At 41.9% G+C, this 27909-nt stretch overlaps 1 protein-coding gene across 5 annotated transcripts; it reads left to right on the forward strand.

The window, feature by feature from the left end:
* The first annotated feature begins 792 nt into the window (after positions 1–792).
* Positions 793–27817, forward strand: pde9aa (phosphodiesterase 9aa). Of its 5 annotated transcripts, none has more exons than XM_082508786.1 (16): positions 793–949; positions 1299–1365; positions 3405–3475; positions 11064–11148; positions 12242–12296; positions 12699–12773; positions 13420–13506; positions 13656–13760; positions 14430–14512; positions 16914–17070; positions 17946–18059; positions 18411–18515; positions 18733–18861; positions 25868–25963; positions 26069–26130; positions 26214–27817. In XM_082508786.1, exons 3-15 carry the CDS (start codon positions 3454–3456, stop codon positions 26114–26116), a joined length of 1161 nt encoding a protein of 386 aa, XP_082364912.1. In that variant the 5' UTR covers positions 793–949; positions 1299–1365; positions 3405–3453; the 3' UTR covers positions 26117–26130; positions 26214–27817. The 5 variants fall into 5 exon arrangements, with proteins under 5 accessions (XP_082364912.1, XP_082364914.1, XP_082364913.1 ...); XM_082508788.1 differs by having other exon boundaries at positions 793–906; XM_082508787.1 differs by having other exon boundaries at positions 918–945.
* Positions 27818–27909: the final 92 nt, after the last annotated feature.

Consider the following 27909-nt stretch of genomic DNA (forward strand, 5'->3'; position numbering starts at 1 on the left):
TCCTGTGCACATCAAAGTGATGTGTAACTTTCTAATAAAAACACTTAAAACTAAGGTTTCACTGCTAAAAAGCAGCTTCAGCTCAAAGTGTGCAATATGCTGTTGAAACTTGTGCATTCTGCCTGCAGATTTGATTTTTTTAAAAGCTGCTTTCAGCTATTTGTTGTGGTTTGGCAGAGTTTTATATGAGACGCCCTTCCTACCACAACACCTGGGGCTGGAATCAAACCACTGACTCTTTGCCTGTTAGGCAAATGTGCAAACCACTACAATATGGAGTCACACGTGTGTTATTCCTGTGTTAATAACTAACCACTTTAGTAGCACTTAAAAAAATAATAATAAGGCCACTAAGTCACATCTCTGCTGCTGTAGCTGACGAGTGTTTCGTGCTGTGGAGAGGTTGAGTCCCACAGCAGACGAGTGAAAAAAGTGTCAGTTTTGCTTTTCTTGTGCGACTTGAGCCCACGTGTGAAACTGTTGGAATAAACTACTGTTGTGCTCACACATGAGATGTTGATGAAACGTTACAGAAGATCTTTTCATTTAACATCTTTTGTCACCCCTGACATGGCGCGAGCTGTGACTGTCTCCACACGATGATGAAGCAGTGTGTTTGAGTTTTCGCTCACACACACACTAAACACTGGGTTCATCTAGACACGCATGCTCCACCATGTTTCAGCTGAGGCGTCTTTCCAATCACTTCAGCTGAAACAGTTTAACTAAGCACACAGAGCAATGCTGTTAACAAGTCTCCTGTCTGCAATGACCTGAGTGGATTTTTTTACAATTTCTTGTAGCGCTTAGTTTATTGGCCTGTGGCTTTGAACTTTGCCCACAATGCTGGAGCTTTAAGGCAGTAACAGGACTCTGTTTGTACATCCTGCTTGTTCCCACTGTGCGGTAAGAGGAATCAGAAGTGGCTTGTTAACACATTAAGCTGTCAGTAAGTCTCTGTTGTCTTCAAACACTATGTTAGTCACCAACAGCTAAGCCAAAGGGAAGAGGACACACTTTATTTATCTGTTCTGCCCCTGCCTTTTGTTGCTTGGCCTCTGTGACTGGTTTACACAATCTCTGTGTGTTCGTGCCTGTATGACGCAAAGAGAGAGTGTGTATTTATCCTAAATATTCATGCACAGCTCTTCTCGCTGCATTTTGTATTCACAATGAAATATTCTCCCTGAGTGGACTGAAGTTGTTTACACTAAGCCCTCAGTCTGTGTGTGTGTGGGGGGGGGCTGGGGTGGGAGGGGGTAGTACGTAACACCGCTCCATGCCTACTCTCTCTTCAGATAAAGAGGAACTCTTTCAGAATGTACTGACGCGAGCAGCAGAGCAGTTTTCAAAGTAAGCAGATAGGTGAGTGCGCATGTTTCAGTCTAAATTTACTGTAAATGGTTTCTTTACACTCTGTTCTAACACCGTCTTTTATATTCCTTCTTTCAATTAGCTTGGCTTGGGGGTTTTGTAGAGCATTGTCCAGAAAACAGAAAACCTTGTATCTCCAAAACCTGAAACAGAATGATGAAAATGTCGGTTTTATAACTGCTGTGGCTTTTCTTTCATGTTCTTCACTTTGTATTAATTCAACGAGGCTATAACCCCACCTCGAGTTAACAGCAGCTGCAACTTGTTAATGTTACTGCTAGTTATCTGTTGTTGTCGTCGTATCTCTTCATCCGTATCTGCCTCTTTGAACTTTCACTTGTTGTTCCACAGATGATTCTGCTGCTTTTGCTCTCATGTCATTTTCAAGCCAATGAAACAGTGTTGTTAGTGCTGTAATTCTGCAGTAGAGCAGAGCTTTGGTGGTTTGTCAAAGTCTGAAGCTGAAATAAAGGATCTTCATGTCTGAAAATAAATTTGCTGTGAGCAGTGAATTTGCACCTGCTGTGTTTTAAGACGAGCAGAAGAATATTTAACATTATTTGACTTACTGTCACATTTTTAATACAATAACATGTTTATGTATCTATGTAGCATTCTGCATGTGCTTCCTTATGACAGATGAGGTATGAAGACGGGCACCTGAAAGAGTTAAAATACAGCGACAGGCCAAAAATGAATAAACAACGGATATGGATTAATGTGAACACGTTCACAAGAATATAAATACTCTTGCTCTTACTAAGACAAAAACTATGTGTAAACATAACTGTTCATTGATCATTAAGCTTCTCCATGAGCTCCCTCGCTCCTTTATGAACTGTCAAGCTGGAGCAGTCATGCCAAATCTTGAAGCACCTTAATCTTTGAAGATATACTTACTGTAGACATTAGAAGTAAATATATGGAGTAGAGCAGTGCAGGAATGTGCAGTTCGGTATCAGTATTTGGACCATGACACAATTATTTGTCCTCATGACACCACAGTGTAATTTCAGGTTGAAAGGGAGACTTTGTCTCAGTGAGGAGACTGTGTGGAGTGGAGAATAGGGGACACAAAAGCAAACAATACAAAGCATGGAAATAAGCTTAATATTAACTGAAAGCGAGCCGTTTTATTACAGGCTGGTTTTAACTGTACAAAACAAGAGCCGAAAGCAAAACTAAACACTACATTAAACTGGGTGAACTAAGGATAAACATAAGAAACCCTGAAAGTGAATATGAAAACATGAACCGTGAAGACTTGGCATAAGTACATGAAATCCTGGAAAACATGGCGTGAGCATAGCAGGATAGCAGATAATCAGTCAAGGAATAAATGCAGACTCAAGGACACACAGGATGTGATCAGGGCAAACACATGTGGAAACAGCTGGGTGGAATGAACATAATGATGCCACAGGGGAAGTAGAACTAAACACAATGAACATGGGACACCAGACCTCTTCAAAATAAAAGAGGAAAGATGAACACATGACACATGACAGTCTAAGACACACAGACTTAACATAACAAACTGACGAGGAATACGCACATTATAAATACACACAGAGGAAAAAGGGAACTGGAGATGAGACATAGACATAAGCACGCACAAACTGAACATGATGGGTGCGGAAACACACACATGATGGATGGAAAGGGACTTGAGGGAAAACATGTAAACAAGAGGAGAAGACGGGAGACAAGGACATAAACACAAGGGCCGAAGACACAAGAGGAATCTAACAGAAAATAAACTATAACTGGGCAAACTAGGCAAAATAGATGAGATAAAGATAACTGCATGAACTTAAACATAAATATCAAAATAGATTAAAAAGCAAAGCGCTGGGTCAAATGAGCCAGGATGGTGGCAGATTTTCACCTTTAATTAGTGACTTTTTTAGAAGCTGTTAATTGTTGATTTGATTTTGATTGTTTGGTTTAGAGTCCCAGATGGTGGCCTTTCCATTTTCATTAACAACTTCTCCATTTCCTATTTCCCACCTACTTCCATGTGTCTGCAGGGCATTCAAAATCAACAAGCTGAAGACTGAGGTCACCAACCGTCTCACAATGTTGGAAAAGAGAGTAGAGCGTAAGTTCGTTCCCACCACTCTACAGTCACATTTACTGTCTTCCGTCATCAGCTGTTAATCTTGGATATAAAAGACACATTTGAAAAAGGAATGCAGTGTTTGATTAGTCATCACTATCCTCGTGACTTATAGCCAACTCACCGAAAAGTCAATGATCATATATGTCACATAGAAAGTGACACATTATGTGTTTATAGCCCCATTTTGGATTTGGGAGACAAACCTCCAACAGGTTCTGCTGAAGGGTTCTTCCTGTTAAAAGGAAGTTGTTCCTTTTCACTGTGCTTGCTTAAAGGGGGTCATATGATTGTTTGGGCTTTCTCTCTATTATTGTTGGTTCTCTGTCTTATAATATAAAGTGTTTTGCAGCACTCTTGTCATTTGGTGCTATATAAATTCAATTGAATGGCCGAGGCACCCAGGATCTCTCTTCTGGACTATACCCCTCCCAGTCCACGAGACAGGCCAAACATCCAGTAACCTCATCACAGAGTAGGCAGGTAGTGGCCAGAGGTCACAGACGGCTGGAACAGACTGGTTTAACCCTCGATACATTGCAAGACTTACAAATGTTCATATTTCTGGGTAATTTGAGATGCATGTGACGGGATTTATGACTGACTGAAACCAGTGAAACTTGACTGAGTGCGGAGAGGAATGTGTTTAGCAAATAACGAGACTTTCTGACCTGGAAAATATGTTGGAACAGGAAGACAGTGATGATCGATTTGTTGTCTGTTCTGGGAGGAAGTCCTGACCAGTGTGGTTCCAGTTAATTTTCCACAGACGTCTTCAGCGACAGAGATGAAGTTAAACAAATGAGACACTGAGATCAGCTTCTTGGGATGGGAACAGAGGTAGGCTGGAGCCTATTGCAGCTACTATAGTACAAGAGGCAAGGTACACCCTGAACAGGTCACCAACCTCACACAGGGCTAACACATAGAGAGAGACACACTTTAGAATCACCAGTTAACCTAATCTCACTACCTGCATTTGGACTGTACCCAGAGAAAACAAAACGGGGAGAACATGCCAACGCCACAGAGAAAGGCCCCGGCCAGATGGTGGAGTTGAACTGAGGACCTTCTCGCCCTCTCGGCAGGTGTGGCAGGGCATCTAGCATATCACCTACTTCAGAGGGCAGACCCATGCAGAAGAACTGTCTCATGCCTTGACATCCTGGTCAGGAAACTGTCTGAACTGGGATTCCCCCCTCCCACTTGCTCTTGGTTCTTTAGCAACCTTCCAAACTCAGTCCACACCTTTCCTCTGCTGAGCACTGGCTCCCCACAAAGGTGTATGTTGAGCCTATGGCTCTACAGCCTCTACACCTCTGTCTGCAGACCTGCTTACACCAGCAAGACCATAGGGAAGTTTGCAGGTGATGATGATGACTCTGCCACAGAGACGATGTAATGAATCTGTCTGCATTATGTTGAGTAGACAGTGAACACCACAATGACACAGGAGATGATCCTGGACTTCAGAAGACACAGAGCAGACCACCTTTACCTCTACATAAATGATGACCCTGTGGAGAGACTTCAGGATTTCACATTCCTGGGCACCGTGATCTCTTCCAACCTCTCCTGGACTGTAAACACCTCCTCCATAATCAGGAAGGCACAGCAGTGTCTGCAATACTTCACAGTGCACAGAAGAAATAGCATTTGTAAGAAGACCGTCTAACGCTCCACTCATCCTGCATCTCACCTGTTCAAACTGCAGCCCTCTAGGAGATGCTGCACATTCATCCAAACCAGGACCAGCTTCTTTTGACAAGCCGTCGCGGTACTGAACACACACACACACATCACCCCAGCACAAGACGAGTGCAATACTTCAGAGCAAACCTTGGACATCTGTATAGTCTGGTAGCCCAACTCCTCCAGGATCACAGAGCAAAACAGTCACCATCTACCGGAACCAAATTCCTTGTATGTGTCTGCACATATACTTGGCCAATAAACACAACTCTGATTCTGACTCTGATTCTTTCTGATTACCAGAAGGTTTGCTGTGTCTTTCAAAGTATTTTTGTTTATGTCTGCCAGCACAGCCTCAAGCAGATATCAAAACATGCCATTATCAGAAAATTTGCTGCATCTTTCCCAGCACAGTCTCAACAGCATGGAGGGAATTCCAGGAGACAGGCAGTTACTCTAGCACAGGAATGTCAAAGTCACTTTACATCACGGGCCAAGAACATGCTTTAGGTCATGGAAGATGAAGGCCCTAACACCGCTGGCTGGCACTCACACTTGACAAACTAAATCCAGTAAAACACCTCTGAGATATTAAATCAAACCATAACTGAGCCTCCACCGTGACAAAAGGCTGTAGACACTTACTATTTTGTAAGTGTACATATTTTATATTCACTTCTTAATCCCTGTTTAAGGCTCCGTCGTTTTTTTTCTTGATGTTTCCACTCCTAAAGAATGACGTCTTCTCAGTCACTCATCCACTGAGACAGGTTCTGATAAATCTATTCATGGATCCACAGGGGCGTAATTTCCAGGGGAGTTAGGGGGGTTGTGACCCCCGCAATAATCAGACCCAACCAATATAGCCCCCCCAATAAAATTATGAATTATCTTGTATAAATAGGCTGTTGGTTTTCTTTACTCATTTCAGTTATTATCAGCAAAATAGTTGCATGTTTAATCATCTGGAAATTTACCCAGATTTATTTATTTATTTATCTAGACAGAGACCTTGACTCCCCCAGTGTTCAGCACACCGTCATGGTTCTGGGTCTTTGTCCCAGAATTTTCAATTTATGTTGTGGTCTCATGATTTGGTTTCTTTTAGGATTTGAGATGATTTATGATCTATTTCTATATCTTGTACTTTGGAGTTTTAGATTGTTCCCTAGTTTTGTTTTCTGTGCTCTTCTGAAGATGATCTTAGTTTCTGTTTTTGTGTAGTCCATCTTAGTCTTGTCTCTGTGATTGTATCCCTTTCTGTCCCCATTGTTGTGTCCCTATGTCCCTGTGCTTTGGTTAGCTAGCACCCTGTCTCTGTGCTCACTGTTTAGTTCTGTCAGGTTAGTATGTTTTAGTCCTGGTGCCAGGGATTATTACTTCCTGTTTTATTTTGATAGGTCCTCTTGTGAGCTATTGTCTCCTTGTCTCATTAGTTAGACTGAGTTCAGCTGTAGTTCCCAGTTGTCTTCACTCTGCCCTCCTCTTGTGTATTGATGACCTCCATTTGCCTCTGTTCTGTCACATCCTTCTTCTTGCTGTGTGCCTTGTGTGTTCCTCCAAGTTCCATGGTTTCCATTAAAGTGTGAAAGTTTTTGGTGTCTATGTTTTGACCTTCATTATTTTGTACTCTATTTTTAACCAGATATGGACTTCTATTTATTTAGAAGCCCACATCTGGTTTGTGGAGAGCAGATTGTTGTGTTTAATGATTATGATTTGAATCACCATTATGAGACTAAACACACAGAGAAATATCAGAACCTAATTGATATGGAGCTGGAAAAGTTGCTCATGAGGCTACACTTTTTACTGAGATTTACACCTCCATTGATGGAGTTGTCATGTCATTCTCTGTTACGAGATTATTAAAGTGTTTACTGTCCCTCTAATATGCTCAGAGAAAAAAAAGAAGAATCTGAAAATGTGCCCCTCCCCAGGCAAGTCATAACACACAGAAGGCATCTGTAACTGAAAGAAAAAAAATAATTGGGCAAGAGAAACAAATCACAGTCCTACCCCTACATTTTGTAGGGGCAGAAAATGGTGACAGAGGCTAGCAGACAGCTGTGAGGAGGAAAAAATGTTAAAAACAACATGGAAGAATGAAAGATGTGGAAGCTTACTCATTGTTCATGTGACACGCTTTGCATTTCCACCTCAGATACTGAACATGGCTTTAATACACTATTGTCCAAGCTCAAAAACAGGCTAGATTTCTCTTACTAACCAAGAAAAAAACCCTGAAAACACATGAAGTAAATAAACTACAAGTAACATGACTATAGCATTTTCTATAAAGTAGTCTTTGAAATGTTGCAAAAATATGCTCGTTTCTCACAACTCTTTTGGCGAATGTTGATTAAATACTAATAAAATGTTGATGTTATTACTACACCTACAGTATGTCTATTTACTAAATAAATATTAAGCAGAAACGAGTTTAGCTTATTAATGCGACTCCACAGGACTTGCAGTTTCTCATCTCTCGTCTGTTTCTCAAGGGAATTTCTCCCAAGACAATTGAGCAAAGAAACAATTTGAAATTATTTATTTAGGCACTTTGTTACTGACAGCCTTTTGCAAAAACACATTATTAGCATTAGTTTAAGAGTGCATATTTATGCAACCAGGTTTTTATACGTTTTTCATTTTTATTTTCCCCCTAAAACAGGGGTGTCAAACTCAAATACACAGTGGGCCAAAATTCAAAACTGGAACAAAGTCGCGGGCTAACGTTAATATTTATTGAAATATATTTATTGAAATATATTTATTCCTCCAGATATAAGAATGAATCTTTTCTTATTGACTCAAACACGTTTTGCTGAAAAACTGAATATGGAACAAGCAAAGCTTAATACTAAACAATATATACATTAGCTGTATAATACCAGTAGGCCAGCTCTAATAGTAATTTGGTATGGCTTCGCGGGCCAAATGTAATTAGGCTGCGGGCCAAATTTGGCCCGCGGGCCAGAGTTTGACACCTATGCCCTAAAAGATTGTTTTGCAAAATGAACTGTTTTCTCAAATGTCATAGCAATTCTCTGGAATTCTGTGGCTAAAAACAGGTTTGACATGAACCTCTTTCTGTATGGAGATTTATCAGATCATGGTGTTGTGTCAAATTATGTAGTTAGATTTTCTGAAATTCAACTTTCTGCAATAGAGGTATAAAACTATAGAAAAGACTTCACCATTAGATTACTGTAATGCTCAGCCTCATTCATGCACATTAGCGTACAGGTAACCGAGCACCTTCAATGCATTTTGTCTGAAGTTGTGTTCCTCTACAGTTAATGATACTGTGATTAGATAAGTTGATGCCCCACTGTGTGTGTGGTCTGCTAACCCACCTTGGGAGGCAGTTAACTTTGTGAGATCATTAGAGTCTATTGAACATTGACCTGTTCAGAGTATAAAAGTGTGTGCTGTCATTTTATACTTACACAACATCCAATGTAAGGTCATGCACCAATGCCATTTCCTCTAGCAAGCTTCTACCATTTTATTAAGTGCAAGCGGGAACTTTGCACTTCTGAGGCTGCCGAATTGTTCACCGTGCTGCTAGACTTAGTTTGACCAGCTTGTCTGATGGCGTCTTGGCAGGCAATACAAAGTTATGCAATATGATCAATGAATGTTGTGATCGTCTTACTTTTCTTATTCTTTTATCTTTTATAATATAGGAGTTTATTGTTAAAGTAATTACCAGCAGGAACATTTATTCTGTCGTTGTTTAGCAATGATTGCAGTGATTCAAGCAAGGCTATAATTATAGGCTATAATCTCCCGATAACAAACGTGCATTTTGTGTTTATTTGTGCTATCTTTGATATTTACATTTGTTTGATAATCTAAACATTTAAGTGCAACAAACATACAAAATAGTAGTAAATCAGGAAATGTAGTTATCACACCTGTTTTATTAACTGTGTGTTAACACTTTATATTAAGGTACCACCATAAAGTTCCACATGACTTATTAGCATAGCATGCAAAAAACACCAAAGAAAAAACCCATAAAAGCATAACTAGAACAGGGTTCAAGATTGCGTGATCCAGTAAGCTTGTAAGCTTTTCAAAAAAAGTACATTTGAAACTTAAAAAGTAAAGTTTAAAAGTAAAGACTGTGTCTGTTTTCTGAATCCAAGATGATCAAAGTGGTAGAAACACATTTTTTCTGTTGTATTGCAAATAAAGCTAAAGTAGTTATTCAGAGCAGCTAATGAAGCTCACTAACTCTGTGATGCATGATTTCTGCACTGTGAGGGCATCTTAGTGATGTAATCATGTGTTCAGAACAAAGTGAAGGTTTTTGCCAGTTTTTGATGCAACAGCAGCAGAACAACTCAGCAGGGCATCAAGAGCACACCATGAATTATGGCTTTAAACACAGCTGTTCAAACCTCATTAAATCCTGACTGTGATGACCTCTCAACATCACACTTTGGCAAAACACAACTCAAGATTTCTCCATGAAAGATATGAGAGTGCATCCTCTGCAAGTGCTCTGTCTCTATTCAATTCAATTCAATTCAATTTTATTTATATAGCGCTAAATCACAACATAAGTCGCCTCAAGGCGCTTCATAGAAAAACCCAACAATCACATGACCCCCTATGAGCAAGCACTTTGGCAACAGTGGGAAGGAAAAACTCCCTTTTAACAGGAAGAAACCTCCGGCAGAACCAGGCTCAGGGAGGGGCGGGGCCATCTGCTGTGACCGGTTCGGGTGAGAGAAGGAAGACAGGATAAAGACATGCTGTGGAAGAGAGGCAGAGGTTAATAACAGATATGATTCAATGCAGAGAGGTCTGTTAACACATAGTGAGTGAGAAAGGTGACTGGAAAGGAAAAACTCAATGCATCATGGGAATCCCCGGCAGCCTACGTCTATTGCAGCATAACTAAGGGAGGATTCAGGGTCACCTGGTCCAGCCCTAACTATATGCTTTAGCAAAAAGGAAAGTTTGAAGCCTAATCTTGAAAGTAGAGATAGTGTCTGTCTCCTGAATCCAAACTGGAAGCTGGTTCCACAGAAGAGGGGCCTGAAAACTGAAGGCTCTGCCTCCCATTCTACTTTTAAATACTCTAGGAACAACAAGTAGGCCTGCAGAGCGAGAGCGAAGTGCTCTAATAGGGTGATATGGTACTACAAGGTCATTAAGATAAGATGGGGCCTGATTATTTAAGACCTTGTATGTGAGGAGCAGGATTTTGAATTCAATTCTGGATTTAACAGGAAGCCAATGAAGGGAAGTCAATACAGGAGAAATCTGCTCTCTCTTTCTAGTCCCTGTCAGGACTCTTGCTGCAGCATTTTGGATCAGCTGAAGGCTTTTCAGGGAGTTTTTAGGACTTCCTGATAATAATGAATTGCAGTCGTCCAGCCTGGAAGTAATAAATGCATGAACTAGTTTTTCAGCGTCACTCTGAGACAGGATATTTCTAATTTTAGAGATGTTGCGCAAATGGAAGAAAGCAGTCTTACATATTTGTTTAATATGTGCGTTGAAGGACATGTCCTGGTCAAAAATGACTCCAAGGTTCCTCACAGCGTTACTGGAGGCCAAGGTAATGCCATCCAGAGTAAGAATCTGCTTAGATACCATATTTCTAAGCTTTTCAGGGCCGAGTACAATAACCTCAGTTTGTTATAAAGAGAGCGATACAGTTATTTCAGAAATGCTCTTCCTTTGCTCGTGCTCCCTCATATGAATAAAGGTCAGTGTAAACTATAGCATAGACTGAGCATGTTGCTGCAATCCTTCATAGCAAGAATGGTCACTGAAGTTAAGTGTTGTACACAATACCTTGCAAATGCTAACTTTACAGGTCTGGCATGGTTTTAACGAATAACTCTGTCTGCAGTGGAGGGGATGAAGGTGATGGAGATTGAGAAGTGTCGCAATGACATCAAGAAGCTCCGTGAGGAGATCGCATCCAGAAACAACAGGTAACAGCAACACAATGAATTCTCTGCTCCTTTGAGATGACACATTAGTATTAGTGTGCTAAGCCCAGTGATGGTGATAGTTAATGCACTATTGGAACAATTAAAAAAAATTAATCAGTCATTATAAAATCAGTCAACTACTATTTGTAATTTGTTTGGCTAATTTAACCTTAATAGTAGTACATGTAGCAGCAACAGTTCTTCTTTTAGCTGCTTTCTTCAGAGGTCAACACAGTGGATCATTTTCCTTCTCCCTACCCGATCCCTGGCATCCTCCATGGTCACACCAATCATCTGCATGTCCTCCTTCAGGACAAACCATCCAAACTTGCCTCTTTTGCTTAATATCCAATTTGCTCAACCTGAGCTTGTCATAGTCGGCTGTGTGGCAGGCAGGAGTGGTGGACCCAAAATGCAGGATTCTTAGGAAACGAGGTTTCAACTGAAAATGCAGCTTTATTGCTGGAACAAAACATCAAGATAAAAAAACTCACAAAAGCAAACAAAACTCTAAACTGAGATGCAGGAGGACTGGAAATCATGAACACAGAGCAAGTGAAGGTGAACAGACATTAACGACGCAACGCTGACACAAAGACACACTGGGCTTAAATACACTGAGGGAGTCATCAAGGAATTAGAGACAGAAGGGGGACAGAGCTGGGAGAAATAAGACCTAACGAGACAGGGAGAGCAAAGCTGGAACACTGACATCAGACAGGAACAAGAACCTTCAAAGTAAAACAGGAAACAAAACACACTTTACTAAGACACGGACTAGACAGAGAGAGACAGACTTGACACTGACCAAAGCCTACTAAATAATCATCATAATCAAAACAGTATCACTGATAAATCAAATCATAAATCATAATCTAGAAAAACACCAAAGCATGAAAAACAGAAAGCTGGGTCAACATGACCCAGAACCGTGACAGAGCTGTCCCTCTGACTTAATGTCATGGAGCAGCAACACTAACAGAAATAATTAGGAGTTCATGTAAATGATGAAGGTTATGCTAATAAAATGGTCTTTTGTATTATGATTAATATTACAGACATAAACTGTTGTGATGTTTTTTTTCCTTTTCAGTAATTTTTTGGATGACAACAAGAAGCGGAGTCCTTGCATTCCCTCTGACCCCAAAGTAAGGCTTTTACTCCATTTTATGTCCGTCACACCTCCACAGTGCTCAAATCACAAATCCACAAATGGAGATGAAATTTGTCAAGACAAAATTTAATGTGTCTAATTTTCAGAGATTGGCCACCTTTATTAACACTGATCAGGATAGAGTCGCTGTCTCTTAGTTTGAATGTGTAAAGAGTATAATGAGTGTGGATCGTATTTATGATCCATGCTTACTTACTATGCACCCCAAGCCAGATAGATGTAAACAGGGTTAACTGCAAATCAGCTGCCTGCAGTGCATGCTGTCACAGCAGACCTGTGGAGGCAGTGAACCCACATCACCCACAATATGTGTCTCTCCTCTCTTCTTCTCTTTGTGACTCCTGTGTGTCCTGTTGTCCTTTGTGTGTGTGTCAAGTGCCATCTGTCTAAGGAGACAATGGAAGCTCTTACATTGCCTACGTTTGATGCTTGGCAGTGGGAGCCCAATGAGGTGAGATTAATACATTGATTATTTTATTTATCAATGACGGGTGATTAGCCAGTGAATGTGATTTTAACAGTTTTCTGACTGTTAACTAGTTAGCACTTGTTTTTGAGTCATGGCTTAAAGTAAGAAAGTAGACGGACATTATCACTTAAAGAGAAGTCCACAGAGTTATCACCACCTGACTAGAACTGTGCCTTACTTGGGATGAGCAGTTTAATAAATCTTTCTTGTTCCCATTTTGATTGTGATGTTCCCTATGTTTCCAACAATGTAACCTGCTTTACAGAAGTTTAGTCAGTTATGCTAGGACAGTAAACATCCCTGGATCAGGTCCAAAGCAGAAGATTTTATGGTAAAACTTGAGATCAAAATTCTTTCCTATGCCTGAAAACATAATAATAATAATAATAATAATAATAATAATAATAATAATAATAATAATAATATATCCAAAACATAAACAAATGCACTTCATTTAAAAAAAATAATAATAATAATAATATAAATGACTATATAATTATACATAATTATATATTTATACTTAGTTTTATGTTAAAATTGTTAAAGGACAGTAACATCTGTTGAATTTTAAGAATAAGCCAAAAATAACATCCTATACTCTGCACTAACAAACTCCTTTGCTGTCCAGATGCTGAGCTGTCTGGAACATATGTACCATGACCTGGGCTTGGTCAGAGACTTTAATATAAATCCCATCACACTGAAAAGATGGCTGGTGAGACCTTGACCCCGTACAGTTGGCTCTACCTTTTTTCTATAAAATAAACCTTACCTGAACAGAAAATAAAGAAATAATTTCCAAAAGCTAATATTTATGTTTAGGGAATTTCTGTGATGAAACTGCTGCTTTCTCTCTCACTGTAGCTGTGTATCCATGACAACTACAGGAATAACCCCTACCACAACTTCCGCCACTGTTTCTGTGTCACCCAGATGATGTACAGCATGATCTGCCTCTGCAGCCTTCAGGTAATGTGATTCTCAGAGACTTTACCACGAGTTTTCTTCCACTGTACCCGTCATGGCCCTTGGGTCGTTGACCCAGGATTTAGAGTTTGGGGATATTTAGGGGTTCTCTGATTTTGTTTATATTTGTTTTATAGCTTTGTATTCTGAAATCTCGACATGTTGTCTTTTTGTTATGGTATTATGGTTATATTGCAGTTATCTAATTCAGTTAAGTTCAGTTGCATTTTATTTTTATAGCGCCAAATCGCAGCAACAGTTGCCCCAACAATCATATGAGCCCCTATGAATAAGTGCTTTGGTGACGGGGGAAGGAAAAACTTCCTTTTAACAGGAAGAAACCTCTGGCAGAACCAGGCTCAGGGAGGCTGTGGAAGCCAGAGATTAATAATTATTAATTAAACACAGAGTGGTCTGTAAATAGACCCAGCAGCTTAGACCTACTGCAGTGTAACTAACTATATATATATATATATATATATATATATATATATATATATATATATATATATATATATATATATATATGTGTGTGTGTGTGTGTGTGTCAGCTCTCCCTTGCCCTTAAGAATTTTATTTTTGGATTATGTACACCTTTTTCCCCAGTAATAAAGCTTTTTGGTGTTTTACTTTTTTTAAAAAAATAAAACCAATGTTTATATTATGTTTTAGGAGAAGTTTACTCAGATGGAGATTCTGGCTCTCATGACAGCTGCTGTGTGTCATGACCTCGATCATCCTGGATTCAACAACATGTAAGAAAAGACACAGAAATGCAGCAATAGATGGTGCTTCTCTGTGTCATCTGTCTTCTTTTTTGCCCGTTCTATTCTTGATCACATGGAGCAAATACATGCAGACACTGGAGTCATGCCGGTTACACAAACAACAGATCAATTCAATAGGACAAACAGAGGCGCAGTATTAAACTGAGAGGATAAGTCAAAGGGATAGAAATATTAAAAAAAAAAAAACTACATCAAAATAGCACAAATAATTGTAGTAACAGGATAGAGGATGAAAAAAAGAATAACAGGTATGTGTACAAACAATTTGTAAAAGACAAGTCTACACACTGATAGAGAGCTGAGAAGGGAATGAGACATCCCATATGGAAAAGAAATAGTAAAAACATATATGATTAACTCATGAAAGTGGCCACTTTCTCATTACTTTCATATTTTTTTTTGTAAGTATCCAAAACATACAAGTTTCATTATATAATTTTTCAAGGGATCTTATATGTGTTTTCACTCTTGTATGCTTTTCATACAAGTTTCATACAAGACAGATAAAAACTTTATATGATTTATATATATCTTTTTCATATGGGATAGGCTGTGTCCCAATTCAGGGTCTGCACGCTTGAAGTACGCGCACTACGTGTACTACGTACGGTGCGTACTATAAGTACGCACCTTAGGGTCCTAAGGCTAGACCCCCTATGCTAAGCAAGCCTACCGCAGACATGAGCGAGACAGATAAATATGAAGGCATGCCGGCTCGACGTCGCCCGGATCAACAAGGTCCGCATCAGGTGTTGAGGAACCAGGGCACCCTGGCGAAAAGTGGGCTACTGGAACAAGAAGGCATCGGTGGGCAAGAGACGAAAACAGGGCGTTGTTGGAATGCAACTACGCAAGTAACCCCGGCGGAAGGGGCTACATGAATAGGATGCGGGACCTATGGATTCTTTGATACCCAACATCCACAATGACGGCGAAACAACCAAGGGCTCAGAGAAGAGCTCGAGAGGATGTGGAGGGTGAAGGTGACGGTGGTCCCTGTGGTAATCGGAGCACTAGGTGCGGTGACTCCCAAGCTAGGCGAGTGGCTCCAGCAGATCCCGGTGTTGTGCCAAAAAGTGATTGTCTGCCAAAAACTGATTTCCGGTATTTGCCAAAAACTGATTGCTCGTATTTAAACTGCTATAAGTAACTTGTTGGGCTATAATATGTGAAACATATGTCAAATGCATCCCTCATGGATGACATAAAGTCATCTTGAGCCACAAACAACATTCGTGTAACAAGGTAGAAGCCGCAATCAGTTTTTGGCAGTGACTTTTATATAACCTTTATTTATCCAGTTTAAAAAAATCTCATTAACATTAAAAATGTCTTTTGTAAGAGTAAGTTGGCCAAGAGGACAGCAGAAATGGCAGCAAATATTACAATATTTCTGTAAAAATATTTTAAGTGGGGATAAAGGACCGGATTGGTTATAATGTAAGTACAATAGCAGAGAGTTGTAAAGATACTTGAAAAACAGATATTGTTTTAATTCTCTATATAACCCCTTTGTAAACCCTGTTCACCGAAGTCTATTTACGAACATACGTAAAGATATTACACATAAAAAATACACAGAAACATTGGAAATCAGTTTTTGGCAGACAATCACTTTTTGGCACAACACCGGGAACAACATCGGAGATCTCTGTCCAGAAGAGCGCAGTCCTGGGAACAGCTAAGATACTGCAGGACCCTCAAGCTCCCAGGCCTCTGGTAGAGGACCCGAGTTTGAAAGATAAAACCGCCCGCAGGGGCGAGCTGGGTGTTTTCTTTTTCTTTTTTTTATATAAATATGTGTGTGTGTACAGTTAATGCTGAAAGTACAAACATCACTAATGTCACATAACTTTGCCGACATGTGGCCAACAGCAATGTTTTAATGTTCTTCGTTATTAAACATTCGCACATAAATAAGTGACATCATATTCAGTACTTACTTTTGACAGTTCACTCTTCAGCTGCTCCCGTCTGCCGTATTTTGCGGCAAAATTATCCACACCCACCGCCGCGCTATGAATTGTGGGATATATGGGACCACAAAGCGTGCACCGGACCACGCTTGATATTTGGGGAAATCGACGGCGCATTTGGAGTATGCATTTGAAGTACACTTTGAATTGGGACAGCCGTCGTCGCGTGGCGGTGACGTAATCACACTTAAAATGCGTACTTCAAGCGTGCAGACCCTGAATTGGGACACAGCCATAGAACATGAGACAATTACCTTTCAAACTAAAACAGGAAGTTCTTTGTGTTTTCAATTTTCTATTAACTCAGTCTTCAGTCTCTCTCCTCCTGTCACGTTTGTCCCTGTGCCTCTCACTCCTCTTATTGATCCTCTTTGTCATAATTCCCTCCGCAGGTATCAGATCAACGCTAGAACGGAGATGGCCCTTCGCTACAATGATATTTCTCCTTTGGAGAACCACCACTGTGCTGTGGCCTTCCAGATTTTCTCCCAGCCTGATTGCAACATATTCTTCAACTTTGACCCTGAGGCCTTTAAACAGATACGACAGGTACTTATGTGCAGCTGCAGAAACAGAAGTATTGTTTGGGTTAATACATGCACTACAATGGCAAAAATAATTATATTATTATTTGATGAGACCCTGCACAAAATATTTAACAGGTGCTTCAGGACTCTTTCTGCTTGGGACAGTGATGTACAAGGCCTTCATCTTTGTTCGATCTGGGTTTTATCCCTGCTTCTCTGACCTCATGTCTCTTGAGTCTCTGAAAGTCAAGATAACCTGATATTCTTTCCACTCAACCTTTCAGTGAGAGGGGTAGTTGTAGTTCTCTAGATCTAGATTCCCAGCCACCTGCTAAGGTACTTGTTGATCTTTTACTTCATTCCTTTCAGTACAGTAAATGGGACAGCATGCACTGTCATGGGCTACATTAACCTGGGGAACAGGCCATGTTGGCCTTAAACTCCCATGTAATCCACATCTATCAGTGTTCTTCAGCCATCCTTCTACTTGCTTCTCAGTGCTATGGACATTGTGGCTGTCCCTAGTGGCTGGGGTGACTGTAGCTCAGGGGGTAGTGCGGGTTACTGTATGTGCTAATAAGAAGGGCGGTGGTTTAAATCCTGGCTGCTCCAGTCTGCATGCTAATTATTCTTGAGCAAAATAGTAACCCCAAGTTGTCCTCTGATGCATCTATGAATATGTGTGAATGTTAGATTGTGGTAATATGACATTTACAATTTGCATTTTGTTTTAATTCACATTTTACATCCAACTGTTTCAAAATTAGATTTAAATGACTAATTAAGACTATTTCACACCATGCTCTTTATCTTAAACTACATCTACAGAAAATAGCATAAGACACTGAGTTCTCCGTGTCTATACTGATGATTTATTTCCTTTGTCTTGTTTATCAGGAAACTATCACATTGATCCTGGCCACAGACATGGCACGCCACAGTGAGATCCTAAAAACCTTCAAGCAGAAAGTTGACAACTTTGACTACACAAATAAGGAGCATGTTGCCTGTGTAAGGACACATTTATAAATAAATCTTGGTGCTGTCACCTACAGTTAGGATCAGCTAATCTCAACCAACAAATACATGAATTATAACACATGAATTAAAGATTAATGTGGAAAACTCAGTAACTGGACAGTTAGTAAATAAAGTATCAGTCTTGCAAGGACAGACAGTAAAATGAAAATAATGTGATTGGTAACTCCTGCTTCACTTTGCTGAGCAAACTGGAAGAGAGAGAGAAGATTAGTTCGTTCCCCAGCCTGTCCAATGGAAAAGATTACTGAAAAATATGCAAATGTGCTTAGCTACATCAGCATTCATGGTGGCCTTGACCCTCTGACCCTGTGTTGTTTGCAGCTGAAGATGGTACTTATCAAATGTTGTGACATCTCCAATGAAGTGCGGCCCATGGAGGTGGCTGAGCCTTGGGTCGATTGCCTGCTGGAGGAGTACTTCATGCAGGTAGGTATAGCAGTCAAGGAGCATTTGAATACAAGCAGGCAGCATTCCAAAGTCTGTTTCATTTGTACACAGAAAGTTCTGGTTAGCTGTGATGCTACACAAGGTTAATAAATAACAATGAGACACCTGCAGTCACTTGAAGTCTAGCCTCATTTACTTTAGTAGGAGGACAAAAAAAGTGAGCTGCTTATGGAAAATATGTGTTTGTGCTGCTCAGAGTGACAGGGAGAAGGCTGAGGGACTTCCTGTGGCTCCGTTCATGGACAGAGAAAAGGTCACCAAGTCAACAGCCCAGACTGGCTTCATCAAATTCGTCCTCCTCCCCATGTTTGAGACTGTGATGAAGGTGAGTGGACGGTGACAGTCAAGGACAGACAAAATAAGAGAGGTGTAAGATAGGAGTGGGTCCTTGCTCTCCTTTATAATTCTTCAAATTGGGTAAAGGGTTCAAACTGAAAGGAAACTAGCTGCTGCTTTAGGCTAACTGCTTTCCTATTACACCTGAAGCGAGACGGCTATCTACTTTGAATTCCTGAATTTTCAGTATTACCCTGCTAATTTTAAGAATGTAGCAAACAGAGATACAACAAATATATGTGAAGGTCTACCGTGTTTATTCCTCTGCATATTATTAGAGCTTTTTTATAATTTCATGTTTTGCATTACAATACCACAGAGACACAACAACTGACATATTTAAACTGTACAGTCTGAGGCAGAAATATTTCAGTAGCTAACACATTTATTCAAACTGCATGTCACTGCTGTTGTACATTAAAATCATTTGTGGAAATAGTGTCCTGGACTTTTACAAACAATTCTACAAGTTTAGCAGGTTCATTTGAGAGTGATGATGATAGACCTGAAAAGACTCAGCTTAATGATTCCTCTGCAGAAATGAAGCTCTTGTTCCTGCTGGAAAATGTTAACTGCTAAAAGGAAGATGTTTCAGATGAATCGAAGCAATATGTCCCAGGGGTGTTCTGTTGGATTTTGGTCAGGGGTCCAGTCAATGGTATCAAATCTTTGATCTTTACTGGCCTACCACCAAACCAGTCATGCAGACCGTGTCACCACTGTCACATATGCCCGGGTGAACCTGCCAGTGGCTGACCTGCCAATTCTGGTATTCTATGGCAAAGTGCTGCGCAGTGAGCGCGGAGCCCAGTAGAGGATATCGGACCTTACCTTATGAATTCTGTTTGTGATCGTTTGGTCAGAGACATTCACAGCACTGGCAACGCTAAGCCTGTTCTTCCTTCCACAAGCAAATCCTGTTTAGGCACTAGGGACCTTGTGTTGCCCTGCCCAGCTTTCAGAGAGTAACTACCTGTGCCCTCAATTATTATTATTATTACAGTGGGGCAAAAAAGTATTTAGTCAGCCACCGATTGTGCAAGTTCCCCCACTTAAAATGATGACAGAGGTCAGTAATTTGCACCAGAGGTACACTTCAACTGTGAGAGACAGAATGTGAAAAAAAAATCCATGAATCCACATGGTAGGATTTGTAAAGAATTTATTCGTAAATCAGGGTGGAAAATAAGTATTTGGTCACCTCAAACAAGGAAAATCTCTGGCTCTCACAGACCTGTAACGTCTTCTGTAAGAAGCTTTTCTGTCCCCCACTCGTTACCTGTATGAATGGCACCTGTTTGAACTCATCATCTGTATAAAAGACACCTGTCCACAGCCTCAAACAGTCAGACTCCAAACTCCGCCATGGCCAAGACCAAAGAGCTTTCGAAGGACACCAGGAAAAGTATTGTAGACCTGCACCAGACTGGGAAGAGTGAATCTACAATAGGCAAGCAGCTTGGTGTGAAAAAATCAACTGTGGGAGCAATCATCAGAAAATGGAAGACATACAAGACCACTGATAATCTCCCTCGATCTGGGGCTCCACGCAAGATCTCATCCCGTGGGGTCAAAATGATCATGAGAACGGTGAGCAAAGATCCCAGAACCACACGGGGGGACCTGGTGAATGACCTGCAGAGAGCTGGGACCAAAGTAACAAAGGTCACCATCAGTAACACACTACAACGGCAGGGAATCAAATCCCGCAGTGCCAGACGTGTTCCGCTGCTGAAGCCAGTGCATGTCCAGGCCCGTCTGAAGTTTGCCAGAGAGCACATGGATGATACAGCAGAGGATTGGGAGAATGTCATGTGGTCAGATGAAACCAAAGTAGAACTTTTTGGTATAAACTCAACTCGTCGTGTTTGGAGGAAGAAGAATACTGAGTTGCATCCCAAGAACACCATACCTACTGTGAAGCATGGGGGTGGAAACATCATGCTATGGGGCTGTTTTTCTGCCAAGGGGACAGGACGACTGATCCGTGTTAAGGACAGAATGAATGGGGCCATGTATCGTGAGATTTTGAGCCAAAACCTCCTTCCATCAGTGAGAACTTTGAAGATGAAACGAGGCTGGGTCTTCCAACATGACAATGATCCAAAACACACCGCCCGGGCAACAAAGGAGTGGCTCCGTAAGAAGCATTTGAAAGTCCTGGAGTGGCCTAGCCAGTCTCCAGACCTCAACCCCATAGAAAATCTGTGGCGGGAGTTGAAAGTCCATGTTGCTCGGCGACAGCCCCGAATCATCACTGCTCTCGAGAAGATCTGCATGGAGGAATGGGCCAAAATACCAGCTACTGTGTGTGCAAACCCGGTAAAGACCTATAGTAAACGTTTGACCTCTGTTATTGCCAACAAAGGTTATGTTACAAAGTATTGAGTTGTATTTTTGTTATTGACCAAATACTTATTTTCCACCCTGATTTACGAATAAATTCTTTACAAATCCTACCATGATTCATGGATTTTTTTTTCACATTCTGTCTCTCACAGTTGAAGTGTACCTCTGGTGCAAATTACTGACCTCTGTCATCATTTTAGGTGGGGGAACTTGCACAATCGGTGGCTGACTAAATACTTTTTTGCCCCACTGTATGTGAAATCCAACAGGAGTTGGACTACCTCCTGTCCAGCTTTGTGGAGTCTTTTATAAACTGTTTACGATCAGTCTGGAGAGGGTCCCAGTGCTGTGGAAGCTGTTATTGCTTGTTCCTGTACCAAAGATGCCACGCAGCAGGTTTACAGATCTGTGGCGTTAATTTAAGACATCATGCAGACCCTGGATAGGCTGATCCTCGATCAGCTCTGACCTATGGTCAGGCCACATCTGCTTACCAACCCCACCTCGGAGTTCAGAACTCCATTACTTGCTCAATCATGTCTATGCCACTTGGAACAGCAGGTGAGCACTGTGAAGGTCATTTTTTCTTTTGTACTTTTCCAGTGCATTCAACATCATCAGACCAGTCCTCCTGAGTGATAAACTAACAGCCATGCCTGTCTCATGCGCTGGCAGAAAGACCACACTATGTGTCTGACAAGTTGATCAACAACACCGGGGCACCACAAGGGGCCGTCCTCCCCCGTTACCCTATCCCCTGTTCACCCTCTACACCAGGGGTGTCGAACTCCAGGCCTCGAGGGCCGGTGTCCTGCAGGTTTTAGATCTCACCCTGGGTCAGCACACCTGAATCAAATGATTAGTTCATTATCAGGCCTCTGGAGAACTTCAAGACACTTGAGGAGGTAGTTTAGCCATTTAAATCAGCCGTGTTGGATCAAGGACACATCTAAAACCTGCAGGACACCGGCCCTCGAGGACTGGCGTTCAAGACCCCTGCTCTACACCTTGGACTTCAGCCACTGTACAGAGACCTGCCATCTACAAAGATTTTCTGATGTGGTGGATGGATGCATTAGTGGGTTTGGTGAGATGATGCACCAACCTGTGGTGGACTCCTTTGTCATGTGGAGTGAGTGGAATCACTTGCAGTAACAAAGAACAAGGAAATGACTGTGGACTTTAGGAGGATCAGGAAACCAGTGACCCATATTTCAGTTCAGCGGGTCAACACGGTGTGACAGACGTTCCTGCGGTGGAGTGGGTGCTGGGGGCTGCTGCTTTTGGGGGAGGCACAGATGGGGGCTCTGAGCCTAGCGCTAGTCAGGGGAGCTTTGCAGATACCTCCAGGGATGTCTTGGACTGGGCAGGCCTCTCACCAGAAGAACATTGCCAGTGGTTCAGGAGAAGCCAGATGGCAGTGGAAGATTGGCCTTTGGGATGGGGCTACACGACAGCGGAGGCCACACGACTCAGGGGCAAGGTGGCTACGACCTGAGCGACCAAGAGAGAAGCGCAGGTGTTAGGGCAGGTGGTCCTTGAGCAGTTCGTGGAAGGGCTCCCCTGGGAGACAGCACGGTGGCTTTGCTGCCACCAGCCGGAAGAGGAGGACCACCTGGCCATGCAGCCAGAGGAGGCAGAGGGTCACTGGAACTGGTCTCGTCCCACTGGCCGGCTGGCTCCCCAGCCCTGCCCTGGCAGAACCGCCACTGCAGCTACAGCCCACTAACCCCTTTCTCCCCGATCTGCCTCCCCAGGACCTGGCAGCGACAAACACCACGCAGGGCGGTACCGATGCCAAGGCAGGGGTGTTGGGGTTATGGGCGGCAGGGACACCTGTGGTGGGAGTGTGCCCACTGATAGACATGGAGCAGGTGTTCAGCGTCGCAGGGGCTCCAACACCCTCCTCCGGTCCAGGAGGGCCACACAGTGTTCCGGTAAGGTGCCCAGGGGATATATGCCAAGCTTTGGTGGAGATGGGCTTCACAGGCATTGTTGGACGCAGAGTGGGTGGAGGTCAGGTGTGTGCATGGAGACATTCACAAATATCCCCTGGTGGCGCTGGCTGCAGATAAAGTTTCAGGGCAAAACACATAGAGTAAAGGCTTCAGTTCTGGGGACAGATTGGCCGGGGTTTAAGAATCTATTGGGTCAGTGTGTGGGGATGCATCTACAACCTGTCTCGCACACTAAAAGAACTGTACAAATTAACTGGCATTAAATCTGTTCGGACCAGTGTCTACCACCCTAGATCGACGGTTTAGTGGAGCGACTGAATAGGACTTTAAGGTCCATGATTCGTAAGTTCATTCACAAGAATGAACACAACTGGGATCACTGGATAGAGCCTCTGTTGTTTTCAGTGCGAGAGGTTCACCAGGCATCCATGGGATTTTCTCCCTTTGAGTTACTGTTCGGCAGGAAGCCAGCAGATCCAAGCCCAGCTAAGAATGAAATTCAATTTTGGACCTGAGAGCAAAGCTGCACACTTTGGGGAGGTTATCATGAGAAAAGGTGTGGATATGAACCGAGTCTCACAGGCGGTTTGATACATCAGCATTTATGGTAGCCTCGACCCTCTGACCCTGTGTTGTGTGCAGCTGAAGATGGTACTTATCAAATGTTGTGACATCTCCAATGAAGTGAGGGCCATGGAGGTGGCTGAGCCTTGGGTCGATTGCCTGCTGGCAATAATACAAAGAAAACTGAGAAAACCCTAACAATGATATGATCTCCTGTGAGCAAGTGAATTGGCAACATCATGGCAAGATTCGTCCAGATGCTTGGCTACAAGATGAACAGCCACAAGAAGCAGTATCCTCCATGGAGAAGGAGACTAGAGGCCACACAGAGGGAATGCTGGAGATGGAGATAGAGCAATATTGGAAGAGCACAAGGAAGGAGGCCAGACTTAAAGCCAATTGCACAAGTTGCCATCAAGTGTGGGATTTACCAAAAGAGATGCTTTTTCCCCACTTCTGTTCTGCATAAGTCTGAATCCACTCATTCAAATAGAATGGCTACAGATACCAACTACAGAATGGGATCTGTAGTTGGTATCTGGGATCCTCTTTATATATATAAAAGAGATGGCCGCAACCACCAAATACCTGCAGAGGGTCAGCCAAGTCCTGAAGAGCAGCTGAATGGGAAAAACAAGATCTGGGCAATCAACACCTATGCCCTGCCGGTGATTAGATACCCTGCTGGGATAATAAGCTGGCCAAAGAAGGAGATAGACAGCAATGTATGCTAAGCGAAAGGAAGGAGGCCAACCACCGATGAAACAACGAACATCCATAAGTACATCGGGAAGATGGAAACAACTGACATGTGCTTAGTGAATACCTCAAGCAGCAGAAACCCAAGAAAGAGGAGGAACAAGGAGAGGAACCATCATGGAAGGACAGTATGACCACTGACAGAAGCGACTGACATTGAGAGATCTTACCAAAGATGGACTGAAAGACAGCACAGATAGCACGGGCACTAACCAGCAGCACAGGAACAAACTCTGAGCACAAGATTGTGTCTAAAATTTTGAAGTGACCTAACATGAAAAATGTGGACTAAATGAAGCGCTGTGAATACTTCCCAGGTGTTCTGTATGTGCTGTATGTTCTTCCTCAGATGTTACACTAAATTTCTTAGATAAAGTGAGTGTTTTCTGACCAAGCGTCTTGTTCAAACAACAAACAACATTTCCCTCAGATACGATAATGTCTTTTATTTAAACTGATGTTTGGTCTCTGAATTGTAAGTGGAGACCCAACTCCAATAACACTAATCAGAGAAGTGTTTTGATGCATGCTAAATCATCCCAAAACATTGATTCTGTTCATCTAGAATCAACGTTTTCAGTGGGAGAAACATTTCATCACTCATCCAAGTGACTTCTTAAGTCAAAGTTGGTTAAAGTTGGAAACTAGAACCACTGGTGAGGTCAGTTTCTTGATCATAAATATGCAAATTGTCATGACCACTGATCAGTGACCATTGATCAATAACAAACACATTTTCCCTAAACACGGTGTCTCTGTGGCTTTCAAACGCCAAATCACACTGCGCCAGAATCGAGGAATTGTTCACCAGTGGTGCTAGTTTCAGTCATCATGTAAATGTATCCTTTATACCCTTTATAGTCAGAGAAGTTAACACTTGCTCTCTGTGTAAGTGTGCAAGAATGGGAGAACAGGAAGTGGTGCAGAGGTCCAGTAGCAGATGGCCTTAAAGGGAGATTAGCCAAAATAGATTTTTTTTTGGTGATGGTGCAGAACTTTTTGATCACCTATAAGAATGAGTATATAAAGCAGTTTAAACTAGTTCCACCTCAAGCACCTGTTACCGTAAATGTGTGCTTTAGCAGTGACACATCAGCAATAATGATAAAATGGAGGATAATGCATAAACTGTCAAAGCAATAATTATAAATTCCAACCAGGAAGTTCCTGCTAAAATTCCAAAGTGTTACATTTTACAAGTGTAAACCTGTCTGTGCTAAGGATCTAAATGGACTGCTTATTGTTATACACTGTTACACTGTCTCTTGACTTCACACATTTTGACTCTTAGAGTTACATAAACACAAAATAATGAGGCGTTTGCAGCTTTAATACTGACTGCATGTGTGTGTGTGCATCTGTTAGCTGTTCCCACAGATTGAGGAGGTGATGGTAAAGCCACTCAGAGAGTCAAGAGACCGGTACGAAGAGCTCAAACAGACTGATGATGCCGTGAACGAGGTTGGATGATTTTTACAAGTGTGTGTGTTTTTAAATGCGGCTGCATTTAATTTATCCGATTGGTCCTGAGTGTACTTTGTAACTGAGAAAGTGTGTTTCCTTCAGGTGCAGAAAAAGAAAAGTGAGAATTTAACAATGGATGGTGAGAAGTGAAAAGTGCTGAAAAGGTAGGAACCAAACACAAGTGTTTGCTGCAATGTTTCAGTCAGACTATGCATGAACCGCTTTCTTTGTGATCCGTGTGTTTCAGGACCAGTGAGCACAGAGCACAAGTACAGTGGAATAATGAGATGTGTTGTTCCACTGGGAGCTGTAAGACCTTCCATCACCCTGTCCACTCCTCACATGGAGCAGCATGAAGGGTGTTGTCGTTTCCAGTGTGCCACAGGAAGATGATGGCCGATGTTTAAGAGCAGCTTCTTAAGCTGCTACAGGACTTGAGGACCAGAGGGACTCTGAATTGAGTGGTTTTAGCTGAATGCTAGCATTCGAATACCACAGACTACTTCAGTGAACAATATTTAGATATAATTTGTGTATTGTGTTTGTTTTTACATATTTTTATTGGCTTTTGTTATTTTATACAAAAATTAAAAGTATAATCTTAATAGCAAAGTTCTGTCTAGACTGTTTCTTTTATTTTCACACAAAATAGCCAATTATTCGTCATGGAAAGGCAGCAAAAGAGAAGAGGAAAAAAGGAGGGCAAAGATAGACAAGGACAAAATACAAGAGAGGGAGAAGCCAAAAGTTAACGAAATGCAGTGAAATGAAATGCTTCCTAATTCTTCTTGTGATTGCTCCCTCTCACTGGATCATCTGCATCCATCTTACCCTATCCTCCTCTGTCACACCCTCTGCATATCCTCCTTAACTTCATGGGTCATTGTGGCGCCAGTGTGTATGGCATGCCATCTGCTGCATCTTTTGCTCTCCACTTTGTTTTTGTTGTCGTGTGTCAAGCAAAATGTCAAGTGTCTACTGATGTATGATCACCAGACAGTTCTAAAGCTTTTTTCTACCAACCTCCGTGCTCACCTCACTGGAAGCGGCACAGACGTCAGGGTAAGTGAGGTGGGCGGTTAGCTAAAACGCCTGTTTGGCCTGCTGTCCCAAACTTTTCCTGGCCCAAAAGGAATCGGCTCCTCACCTCTTTGCTTTGTTGCGCTCGTTGGATCAGGTCTATCACATCGATCATATCTTGTGTTGTACAATGTGTGGTACAACACAAGTCTGTGGGGGGTGTGGTGACAGTGTGGGTACCTTTGATGATGTGATGAAGCCCTGGGAATGTGACGAATCTTTCTGACCAACTGTGAAGTACTGACATCAGCTCATTTGATTTACAGCAGCCCTGCTGTGATAATACATGTGGGCTACGTACCAGTGGATATGTAAACGTAATGATGTATCAATAGCAGAATACCCATATGAGGTCCCGTATAATCTAAATATATACACACACACACACATAACTAACCATCCACTCTGAGTTGATTTAAGTCTTATGTACATGTACATGAAGTACACGGACACACTGCACAGGTGGTTTCATGTCTGCGCAGCTGCTTTATACGTGTGCTGTGGGGAGTGGGCAGGCTAGGCAGAGTGTCTTAAAGAAGTATCTACACATCCAACCAATGGGGATCATTCCCTGTACATATGGAATATGTAACGGAGTGGAGAGAGAGTCTCGATGTGATAGAGAATAAATTATTTGACCAAAAAAAACCCAAAACACACACAGCACAAGAGCAAAAAGCATCTCAGCAGCTGTCTGCACTGTGGTGCACAGGTAATGATGTGAGCTTCTTTTCTCGCCGCCTGACCTGGGAAAGGAGGTGTTGCAGTAACTCAAACTCCAGGCCTCAACCCTACAGTGTCAGGACAGCTATGCATAAACCATGTAAAACAGAAGAGGCCCAATTTCCTTCACAATTATATGA

This window comes from Aulonocara stuartgranti, assembly GCF_965226115.1.
Source record: "Aulonocara stuartgranti genome assembly, chromosome: 16".
NCBI classification, from domain to species: domain Eukaryota; kingdom Metazoa; phylum Chordata; class Actinopteri; order Cichliformes; family Cichlidae; genus Aulonocara; species Aulonocara stuartgranti.

Excerpts from the sequence above, each read along its gene's own strand:
- pde9aa (XM_082508784.1), top strand. The coding sequence starts at position 1,280 with ATGCCTACTCTCTCTTCAGATAAAGAGGAACTCTTTCAGAATGTACTG. Across the intron at positions 14,513-16,913 it reads CATCCTGGATTCAACAACAT|GTATCAGATCAACGCTAGAA; the intron begins GTAAGAAAAGAC and ends TTCCCTCCGCAG. Across the intron at positions 18,060-18,410 it reads ATAAGGAGCATGTTGCCTGT|CTGAAGATGGTACTTATCAA; the intron begins GTAAGGACACAT and ends TGTTGTTTGCAG.